The sequence below is a fragment of the Perognathus longimembris genome, chromosome 2 (genome assembly GCF_023159225.1).
Source record: "Perognathus longimembris pacificus isolate PPM17 chromosome 2, ASM2315922v1, whole genome shotgun sequence".
Lineage (NCBI taxonomy): Eukaryota > Metazoa > Chordata > Mammalia > Rodentia > Heteromyidae > Perognathus > Perognathus longimembris.
In genome coordinates this window covers 28,086,221-28,097,167 of record NC_063162.1, presented here as the reverse complement: position 1 = coordinate 28,097,167, position 10,947 = coordinate 28,086,221, and the positions used below count along the sequence as shown (strand labels likewise).

Sequence of the window (10,947 nt, the reverse complement as noted above, 5' to 3'; positions counted from 1 at the left end):
ATTATGATGATTATTATATATATTTTGCCAGTATTGGATTGAACTCATGGCCTGGATGCTCTCTTTTAGATTTTTGCCCAAAGGTGATTATCACTTGAGCCATAGCTCTACTTCCAGATTTTTGCTGGTTAATTGGCGATCACAGTCTGGATTTGTCTGGCTTCAAACCTAGATCCTCATATCTCAGCCTCTCGAGAAGCTAGGATTATAAGCAGGAACTACTGGCACCCAGCCTATGAATATATTTTTACCATAGAATGTTAACTAGACTTGTTCCATAACTAATATCAATTTTGCTGTTGAACATTTCAAATATTTGTTTTCAGAAATCAAGATTCCTTTTTATTCACCATAAGCAGCAAGTTGAAAAACAAACAAACCAATACCTTCAAGACCCTTTTCAAGGATTTTCATGTTTAATATTAATAACTCAAAATTGATTTACTATTTTCTGACAGACTGCAGAATTACTTCCTAGACAGTTCATTTATAGCAATGCCACATATGATGCCTGCCTCAAATATAAAGAAGCCTTATAAATATCTGGAATTAATTAGCAATAACTGTCTAATAAAAGGAAAAACTCTTGATATTAGCCATTCTTGAAGTAATACAAAATGCCAGTCGTTCCATTTTTAAATGTCCTTTAGCATAGTATATCACATAGCGAGGAGCTACAAGGTGAAACAGCTGTTGATGGGCAAGTGAAGGCATAAAAGAAATGTTTCTCACAAAACTGATGAACTGGAGCATCTGTAATCCTGAGAGGAACCACTCAAGCTGCAACTTGTAGGTAAAACCTCATGAAGTTTTGGGGTACTTTCTCTTTCCCATCTCAAAGAAATAAATCCTGAAAATACTCATCAAATTCTTCTTCCCTATTTAAAAGAGAAAGAATACATATTGATTAGAATCAGTCATTGTAGGAGAAAAGTATTAAGTGACACATTATATGAGATAAATAAAAATACCTTAATTCCACACACTGGCAGATTCTTTCCTATGCCTACATATTTCCACGATTCAGCATCAAATGATCCTTGGTTTCTAGAATAAGCATACCTATACTCACACTGATTAAAAGGAAAATATTTCACACCAACACAGTCCCAAAATGAATCATCTAAGATTTTGCTTTGAAGCACTTTGTGAAATGCCACTGCTTCTCTACTTTTTTATTTTTAGTTTACTTTTGTTCATTCTTATTTCAAGGTAGAATCTGCTCAAGAAATGGGTAAAAAAAACCAAAACAACAAAACCCTGTTTTTAAGGAAAAATGTAAGTCTTACTCCTAGGAATGTGGGGAAATCTGCTTGTGTTACAACACTTTATTATTCTGAAAATGGAACATCATTTTATGTATTTTTAGCTATGTATCTTTAGATTACATCTAAAATGAAGCCTGAAATTCTGAAATGTTAAATTAGAATATAATGTATCAAAATACTATGACAAATGAAAACAGCTAACTTATTAGTGACAGAAGCCAGAATGTGACATTGGAAACAGCACAGGCTTTTTATGTCAAACTTAAGTCCTAGCTTTGTCACTTTGTAGCTGTTCCAGCAAGTTAATTTGCTACTTCATTTGCAATTGTACATGCTCTCACACAGCTGTAAAGGTTAATGAATATAGTTTTGCTTTCTTCTGGGAACAGAGATTCAAGATAGGTAATAAAAATTAGACTACCAATCTCTTGTAGGTCAGATATAGGACTCAGTTGTTCAGATTTTAAATACTTGAGAATATATGAAATTGCTGCAACTGTGTTCAAATATAAGGGAAAAAACACAGAATCCAAGTAGAATCAATGAAGAAATTATCTTCAGTTTGGCATTCCCCATAGGCTATCTTTTCACTAGCATGACACCAAAATGCACCAAGATTTTAAAACTGTAGAAAAGAAGTTGTGTGTGAAATTGGTGGAATAGTGATATGGATTGTTATGCCCAGCACTTGGAACAGAGCTTAGTATTATGAAAGCCTTCTTTTATAGGATTTACTCTGCATGTTTGTATGTTGCTGAGGGCTCTGCTCACACTAGGTAATTGCTCTACTACTGAGCCACACCCTAGCCCCAAATACCTTTACTGCTACCTAAACAGGTCAGTTGAGTGGATGACCACTTTGGTCATTCTCAGTTATAAAGCCTCTTCAAGGGCAAGTGCTCAACGAGTGGTTGGGAGTCTAAGTTGGCCAGAAATATTTTATTTAAAGCAACAGATTTTAAAAAATTATCTTCAAGTAGTTGTACAAAGAGTAACAGCTTTTAAAAGTAAAGTGACCCATAATTACCATACTATGGAGAGTTCTCTATTTGGCTGAAAACAAGTTAAGATCACAGACACAAGAGAAAAGCTTGCTTAAAAAACAAACAAACAAAAACAACCAGAAACAAAAACCTCTCTTGAACACACCTGGATTCTATTACACTGAGAACATATTTAAGTAGTATTTTATAACCAGTTTAAATTAACGGGTTCTAATTGATTCAACAGGTCTCTTTCTATTATGAATTGATCTGGCTAGGAACTGCTAAGATGGAACTAAAACTTCATGAGTACTCAATATATTTATTTGTAGGTACAGAACTATGTAGTTTGCATTATTTCATTTACTCTTCCCAGAAAAATCTATGTACTAGTTATGTTCCTCTTTTAACAGATAAAGTTCAAGTGGTGAACATCCTAGTACTCAGCAAGAGCTGATAACATCCCAGTCCATACTCAAAAGCACAGAACACGTGTGCCGAGTTATCTATTTCTAGGTGTTGGCAGGGACACTTCTACACCAGTATAAATCTCCAAAGGGCCCACAGCATCATGGGACACACTGACCTAGAAGCTAGAAAACCACTCTCTCTGAGGAATTCAAGGAAGGTCCAGCGGGTCATCTGTTTATTCACCCAGAGGAAGCTGTGCACACTGGCTGGTCACAGCCACAATGTCTAGTAATAAGCTCTCATCTTACCAGGTATGGTAGTCTTTGGCATCAAATAGACATGAGTGTATTAAATTTTCTCATTAACTGTTATCAAGGATAGCTGTGGTCACGGCTTCTTCACTGACTAAAAGGGACTGCCCTGGGCACTATTGTCAGCACTTACTGTGATTTTTCATCTGTCTCTGGTAGCGGGCCCCTCCACAACTCAGATTCTGAAGCACTTTCTTCTTCATCAGTGTGTCCTGTTCATTTCAAAGAAAAAACAACTTATCTTTTTAAAAACACATTTTAGACTCACCAGTTAATTTAGCATGTTTAATTTAACTCAGTTCCAGAAACAATAGTTTTTAAAATAAATCAATAATATAGGAGATTCCCGCTTGGTTACAAAACAAACAACAAGGATCTAATGTCTCATGAAAAATTTCGGTAAGTTACACTGAGTAAAAGCAACTGATAAGATCTCTGTAAAGGGTTTATTTATTTTAAGACAGCTGCAAGCTCATTTCTCTTTAAGCCAGTTGTGGTGGCTCATACCTGTAATTCTAGATACTTGAGAGCACCTGTAGCCAGATGGGAGAAAAGGAAGTTTGTGAGACTCCATCTCAACCAATGACTGTTTGCAGTGACACACATTTATTATCCCAGCTTGTAAAAGAGGAAACACAATGGCTGACTATGTGCCCATTACCTCCACCAGCATAAGCATAAATAAGAAGATCACAGCCCAGAATGCTGGGCATAAAGTGAGAGTCTACCTTAAGAATAATCAATACAAAAATTGAAAAAGAGCTGGAGGAATGACTCAATTGGTAGAGTCCCTGCCTAGCAAGTGTGAGGCCTTGAGTTTAATTCCTAGTGCCACCAAAAACGAAGTATATTATTATTATTTTTACTAATTTTGAAGGCCATCCATGCTCATCGTATAAAATACAAGTAATATGAAAATCTTTAAAGGTAAACATAATTTTCCCAGGCTCACAGACAATACAGTCACTAGTTAGTGCTGGTTAGTCCTTGCAAACCTATTTTAAAAAATAACATAACACAAATGTTACATAATACATTATATATCTTTTAAATATATATTTATATAATATATTTGCATGTATATAACATATAAAATGTTTTTAATATTAACTGGCTTATCTAGTGTATATTTTCTGTAACTTAAAATTTCATTGATTATGGCATGGACAATTTCCCCTGGCAATGCATATAGATACACCAAGGTTTTGGTTTTGTTTTATTGTTTTTTTTTTAAAGATTTTCTTAATAGCATATGTACAGGTAGGGGGTCCACTATGGCATGTCTATCCACATATGCAACATAACCAATCAAACCCCATCCACCCCTCCTTCCTACCTCCTCCTCCTTCTTAAACAATTTCAACAGGCTTCAGTGCTCTATTTTAATATATGCATAGAGTTAGGGGCTTTAAACAGTTGTACAGTATTTATTTAACCAACCCTCAATCCCTGATTGGTGGGTATAGGTTGCTTTGGTTTGTCTGTTTTCTGCAGTGCTGAACCCAGTCCTATGACTGAACCACATCCTCAGCCTGGCTGTGTGTTTTTGATTTAGTCAAATGGACTACATCTCTGTGTGTATATATCTGAGATGATTATTTATTCAAACCTTTCAAAGCATCATCACAGGCCACAGGGCTTTTAAATTGGTACATATTGCTAGATTTTCCTTAAAAGTTTACTGAATTGTCACTCTGCATCATGTTGGAAAACAAGTCTATTCACTCACATTTCTTCTCCTTCACATAGTCAACATTAGTTTCATAAAATATGTGACAAATATTTTCCATAACTGGCTTGTCTTAGATAGTGACATAGTTCTTGGCATACTGATTCATAGGTAAATATGCTCTCTACAAGAGTCTCATGGTTTTTGTATGACTATGAAAAAGAAACTAAATCAAAGACAATTATATCACAAGAAATCATTCTATTAGAGTTAATACTAAATTTCTACTACTCTAATTTTGTCTGTGCAAAACGTTGAGCATAGCACAAAAATAAAACTGCATTGATTTGCCACGGTGGTACTAGCCTTTTACCTGTTGGACTTTGATCCTTGAATCAATGTGTGTGCCTGAACTTTGCTCCATACAGAATCTGTTGTGGCACCAATTTTAACAAAAACAGAAGGGTGGGAGTGATGTTATTGTCTAATGATCTACATACAAGCAATTATAATTAATCTTGGGAAGGAGATTTCTGTTAAAATACAGCCATCACTAGAACATCCAGTATCACAAACTGATAATGTAACTATTTTTTTCTGTAGAAGGGACTGAACTCCCAGCTTTGCAAGTGCAAGGCAGACACTACCACTTGAGCCAAGTCTCCTTGCCTTGGTCTCTTCTTTCCCCTCCTCTCCCTTCCCTTTCCTGTCCCTTTCTCTCCCTTCCCTTCCTTTCTCCCTCTTTTACTACTACTAGAGCTTGAATGGAGGAGCTTCTGCTTCCTCAGAGATGATGCTCTACCCTTTCTGGCAGGCCTTCAAGCCCAGCTTTTATGCTATTTTGGACATGTCCCAAGACTTTTCTGCCTAAGCTGGCTTTGAATCATCATTTCCTGAATTTCAGTCTCCTCAGCAGTTAGGTTTACAGGTGTGAGCCACCCAGCTGTTTGAGCTCTTTTGGAGATATGGTCTCACTTTATGCCCATACCAGCCTAGGCTTTAATTCTTCTACTTGTGCTTAGTTGGATGTAACAGATGCACACCACTGTGCCTTCCTGAAGCTGGCTTCTGTGAATACTACATGACAAGAACTGGCTCTGATCTTCTCTTTCTCTTGAGTAGAAAGAATTATAGGCATGATTCACTACACTCAGCTAAACAACTTTTCTTAAGGCTTAATACCCACTCATCACATCTTTTTTCCATTTCACTTATACTTCTATCTCTCTTCCATTGCATTTTATAACATGAACTTAAAATTTGTGTCAATTGCACATATTGAAAACAATTTTAATGCTCTCTATACTGAAAAGCAACCTAGTAACTTTTAATTGTTGTAAATTGGAGAATAAACACTTTTGGTCCTCTGTGATTCTTCTCATGTAGTACAAAAACAGAATAATTCACATCCGAGCAAGTACAATTCATAAAAATTCTAAATCGGAAGTACTATGAATTTTTAGGTTGCTACTTAATAAAGGCTTGACACTTACTATTTGCAGAATCTTCTGATTCCTTTGAGGAAGAATGTCCTGGGGGAAAAAAGCAACATTAGCAATGTTTTCCGAAGTACCACAATGAACCTGCACAACAGATGTGGCTACAGCCATAGTTCTTCTCACGTTTGGTTACCTTGTGCGCTTACATTTTCTAATCTCTCAGGTTCCTTAGTTTATCTCCCCCAAATAAAATGGTAAGTTCTTTTAGGCAAGAATTTATCTTATACTTTCACATAGCCTAGGATAGCTAGTATTCAATCCTAAAAATGAGTATGTATGTGTGTGTATATATATAATATATATACATATATATCAACCTAATTTTGCTTTAAAAAAAAAACCCCTCAAACCCATAGTTGGTTAAAAAAAAAATAACTGCTTTTACTTGTGATTTTCACCTGAAAGTAGTAAGTAGTTTACAAATAAAGATTCCCTTATCACAACATATTTCCAAAGTCACGTCATAAAGGAAGACTTTTCAATTCTTCCAAGGTTGAGGGAAATAAAAGCACTGAAGATGTATTAGTGCATCTTAAAAAAAAAATCACGGAGGGGGGAGAGAGACCAGGGAGGAGGGAAGGTGGGAGAAAAATGAGGGAGGAGGTAACAAGTTAGATAAGAAATGTACTCACTACCTTATGTATGAAACTATAACTCCTCTGGTATATCACTTTGACAATAAATTTTTTTAAAAACCCAAGGAAAAAAACAATTGGGAGGATTCTCATTAATACACACGTATTACTGTTTGATCACATTTACGTTAAATGAAATTGTTTCGCCTAACAAAAAAATCACCACTGTACATAGCCTACTGTTTGTACTGATAATTTTACATGGCCTGTGAATGAAGTTATAAATATCCAAATGGCCCTTGTTAGAAAAATGTTTCCTCATTCCTCTATTGTACTTTGAAGAACAAAACTACAGAATATTTTTCAGTCATGATTCCACGACTGATCTCTGAGGCACCTTTCAACCCTAGAAACTGATTGAAGTCACTGAGCCATTCACCTATCCATCACTGAGTGCCTTGTGTGTAGACAAAACACTGTGTTAGGAACTAGAGACAATGAATTACATAAGCCACACATCCTTTCCTTCATGGAAAATACATTATTTCAAAAGGAAATTTCTAAAGAATGTTTCTTGAAAAAGAATTTCAGGGTGCTACTGGAATGTGTAATAGGTATCTAATTTTGTTTGCAAAAGTGGGTGAAGTGCCTTTCCAAGGAGCTGAGCTAAACCTGAAACCTGAAGGATGAGTAGCCTTAGGGAAAAGGGCAATGGTGATACTTGGAAGGTAGATCTAAAATACAATTGGACATAATAACTTATACAGCACTTTAGGCATTCACACACTAACTTTCAGACTAAAGGAGGACACTCTTGGGGGAGGAACCCAATGTGTTAACTCCTTTGAACATGTCAAATACTATTTATTGAAACAATTTCTAGGAAATGTAAATGGGTTTTTTGGTTTTGTTGTTTGCTTTGGGGTTTTTTTAATCTTTTTTTTTCAGGGAGAAAAGAAAAGAAGAGGGCACAGAAAGAGAAAGGATGAACAAATGCAGTGAATACACATTATGTGGGAAATGAACAATGCAATTTATGGGCAGGGACAGGAGGGGTAACGGGAAAAGCAAAGGAAGGGGTATCATTGCCTAAAAAGAATTGTAGTCATTATCTGACCTATGAAATGGTAAACCTCTGTACAATACCTTAAAAGCAACAATAAAATTATATTTGCTTAGAAAAAGGGCAATGATGAGAGGAGTAAAAACTTAAACTTTCTGCCAAGACAGTCTACCTAAGTAGGATGCTCTGCCCTTATCTGCCAAAGCATCATCCTCAAGGTCAAGATATTGACCTTTTGGGTTTTCTCCTCTCTCTCTCTCTCTCTCTCTCTCTCTCTCTCTCCTGCCCTTCCTCCCTCTTCATTTGCTCAGCCATCAAGCATCCATCTGAGTATTCATCTATTCCTTTAACATTTTCTAAGGTGGCAACCCAAAACTACAGGCATAGATGGTATCACACAGGAAGATTAAAGAGATGTCCAGGTGAGAGAACCCTGAGGAACATACCTAAAGGTAAAGCTAAGGAGGAGCTGCTGGTCAGAAAGACAGGAATAAAACCAAGGTAGTAAGTTAATTTGAAGAGGGGCAACAGTCTAAATGCACAGTGATGTTATTAATTCCTACCAAAGTTTAGGCTAATTTAAGGTGATGTGGTTAAAGAGATTGTCTTCTTTAATATAGAAAAGACAATGATAAATAGGGTATCATAGTTAGAACATGAATATGTGAATTCAACAAAACATTAACAAGTGTAAAAAATGTTAAATGGCACATTAAATGTTTTCTTAGTATGTCAGGATAAATTTTAAAGTGTATTGCTATTTCCTATAGAGTTTAGAAATGATTAAGATTGACATGAAACTAGTAATAAATTGATAGTTTGATATTTAGGAACATAAAAATGGTAAAAAAAAAATTTAAAAAAAAAGAGTGACATGAAAAGGAATTCTGCATCAAAGGCTAACTTTCTTTTTTTTTTTTTTTGGCCAGTCCTGGGCCTTGGACTCAGGGCCTGAGCACTGTCCCTGGCTTCTTCCCGCTCAAGGCTAGCACTCTGCCACTTGAGCCACAGCGCCACTTCTGGCCGTTTTCTGTATATGTGGTGCTGGGGAATCGAACCTAGGGCCTCGTGTATCCGAGGCAGGCACTCTTGCCACTAGGCTATATCCCCAGCCCCCAAAGGCTAACTTTCAATAAAAGAGAATAATAAGCCAGATGCTGGTGGCTCACACCAGTAATCCTAGCTACTCAGGAGGCTGAGCTCTGAGGATCATGGTTCAAAGCTAGCCAGGGCAGGAAACTTCATAGGACTCATCTCCAATTAACCACCAGAAAACCAAAAGTGGCACTGTGGTTCAAACTGCAACTTTACTAATGATCTTCATAGTTGGAGAAAGAGAGCCCTCTCTTGTTCAAACACTGTATTAACACTGAGTTGAATCTAATTCAACCTAGTATTTCTGATTTACTAGAAGTCACAGACAATTAGACTTTCTTTTGTTATGGGCTAAAAAGCTAGTTATGTTCTAGGTAGTATGCAAATTGCTTAATGAGTACCTCATTTCAATTTCTGTATAATAGTAGGAGGTAGGAACTGTTGAATTGACCATTTTATATATGAGGGAATAGGCTTAGATTAAGTACTGCTAAGGAAATGTAGGCAGTTGGCTGACAGATTTGAATTTGATATTTTTTAAGTATACACTATGCACATGCTAGGTCCTAAGTATATAGGTGTATTTCAATCTCACTTCAAGCTTATAAATGAGTAGAAAAAATTACACACATCATTATAATAAACAGTACTATACATCTTGTATTATTATAAACTATAAAACTTTTATAGTATTTAGAAAGCACTTTTATACTCTTGACTCTCTGAAATAAGTCTTACTAGCTGGGAGGTATTAACATTACCCCAACATACAAGAAAAACAAGCTCAACAAACTAAGTATTCTGGAATTTCAGCCTAAACAATAAAGCAAGAGAAAGAAAGAAAAGGGATACAAAAGAGGAAAGGAAGAAGTCAAAATATCCATGTCTTCAGATGAAATGATTGTATACTTATAAGACCCTAAAGATTCCAACAAAAAACTCTTCGATCTGATTAAACAGTTTCAACAACTTAACAAGATATAAAATCATCAAACATATAAGCAAAAAATACTAGTGAGGATGTACAAAAACCTCATACACTGTTGGCAGAATGTAAACTAGTGCAACCTAGTTTGCACTATAGACCTACCTTATTACATCACACTATACTTGGTCTTACATCACAAAAGAGACTAAATCAATGTATAAGAAAGATACCTGCATACCCTAGTTTCTTTAGCTCTGGACTCAATAGCCAAGCTGTGGAGTCAAGTAAGGTGTCCAAAAATTGATAAATGAGTAAATAAAGTATGTCACAAACACACACACACACACACACACACACACACACACAGCACCATATCACTAAATACAGCACAATATCACAAAATACTGCACTATCAAATGCTGTTTGAAAAAGATGGGAAAAGGGAAGGGAGGAGTGGGAACATGACAGAGGAGGTGGTTTATGAAAAATGCCTTATGTGCATGTATGGAAACACCATAGTGAAACCCCTTCACACTACATATGTATGATAATTAAAAAAATAAAACAATTAAAATTTTTTAAGTGTATCTTAAAGTTACAAGTCTTGGATAAAGCCAGGAATCAGAATTCAATTTATAATATTGTACAACAGTATAGTATAGCATTAATAAAATTAACATCATAGTACACCTACCAAAAATGAATCAAAACCAACCCTGTTCTTAAAACTCTTGCAAATCACTCTCCTTAAATTCTCAACCCATTTCCATTCAACTATTATAAAGCACTTCATATTCAGAAATGTAAACAGCTACGTTAATTTCCTTTTACCTTTGTCCTTTTTCTTGGAGCTATCTTCTGTAGGAGATAATTTGGATTTCTTATGTACATATTCTTCACAATCTTTTTTAGACTTTCTTTTTTTTGACTTGATTTCTTTTCTCCTTTATGTTAATAATATAAAATCAAAGTTAACTTTTAACTGGCCTTACAAAAATAAACATCAGTGAACAAAAAAAAACCCAAATTACTTATTTTAAAATGTAATTTACACAAATAAACGTAAGTAAATATTTTAGGAGGCTATATTAAGACAATTCTGTAAGATAATGGAAGCCTAAACACTCTGAGACAAATTATTTCCG

The 10,947-nt window shown here is 35.5% G+C and overlaps 1 protein-coding gene across 4 annotated transcripts in view; it reads right to left on the bottom strand.

Moving 5' to 3' along the window:
- Positions 1–383: 383 nt before the first annotated feature.
- LOC125346266 (protein FRA10AC1) overlaps positions 384–10,947 on the bottom strand; it is a 30,202-nt gene continuing 19,638 nt past the window's right edge. For all 4 annotated transcript variants that reach the window (XM_048338675.1, XM_048338674.1, XM_048338673.1 and 1 more), the window contains exons 11-14: positions 10,634–10,746; positions 6,136–6,174; positions 3,107–3,185; positions 384–878 (exon numbers count right to left, since the gene is read on the bottom strand). In XM_048338675.1, coding sequence (XP_048194632.1) covers positions 836–878; positions 3,107–3,185; positions 6,136–6,174; positions 10,634–10,746 — 274 coding nt within the window. In that variant the 3' untranslated portion in view covers positions 384–835. The remainder of the gene's footprint in view (positions 879–3,106; positions 3,186–6,135; positions 6,175–10,633; positions 10,747–10,947) is intronic.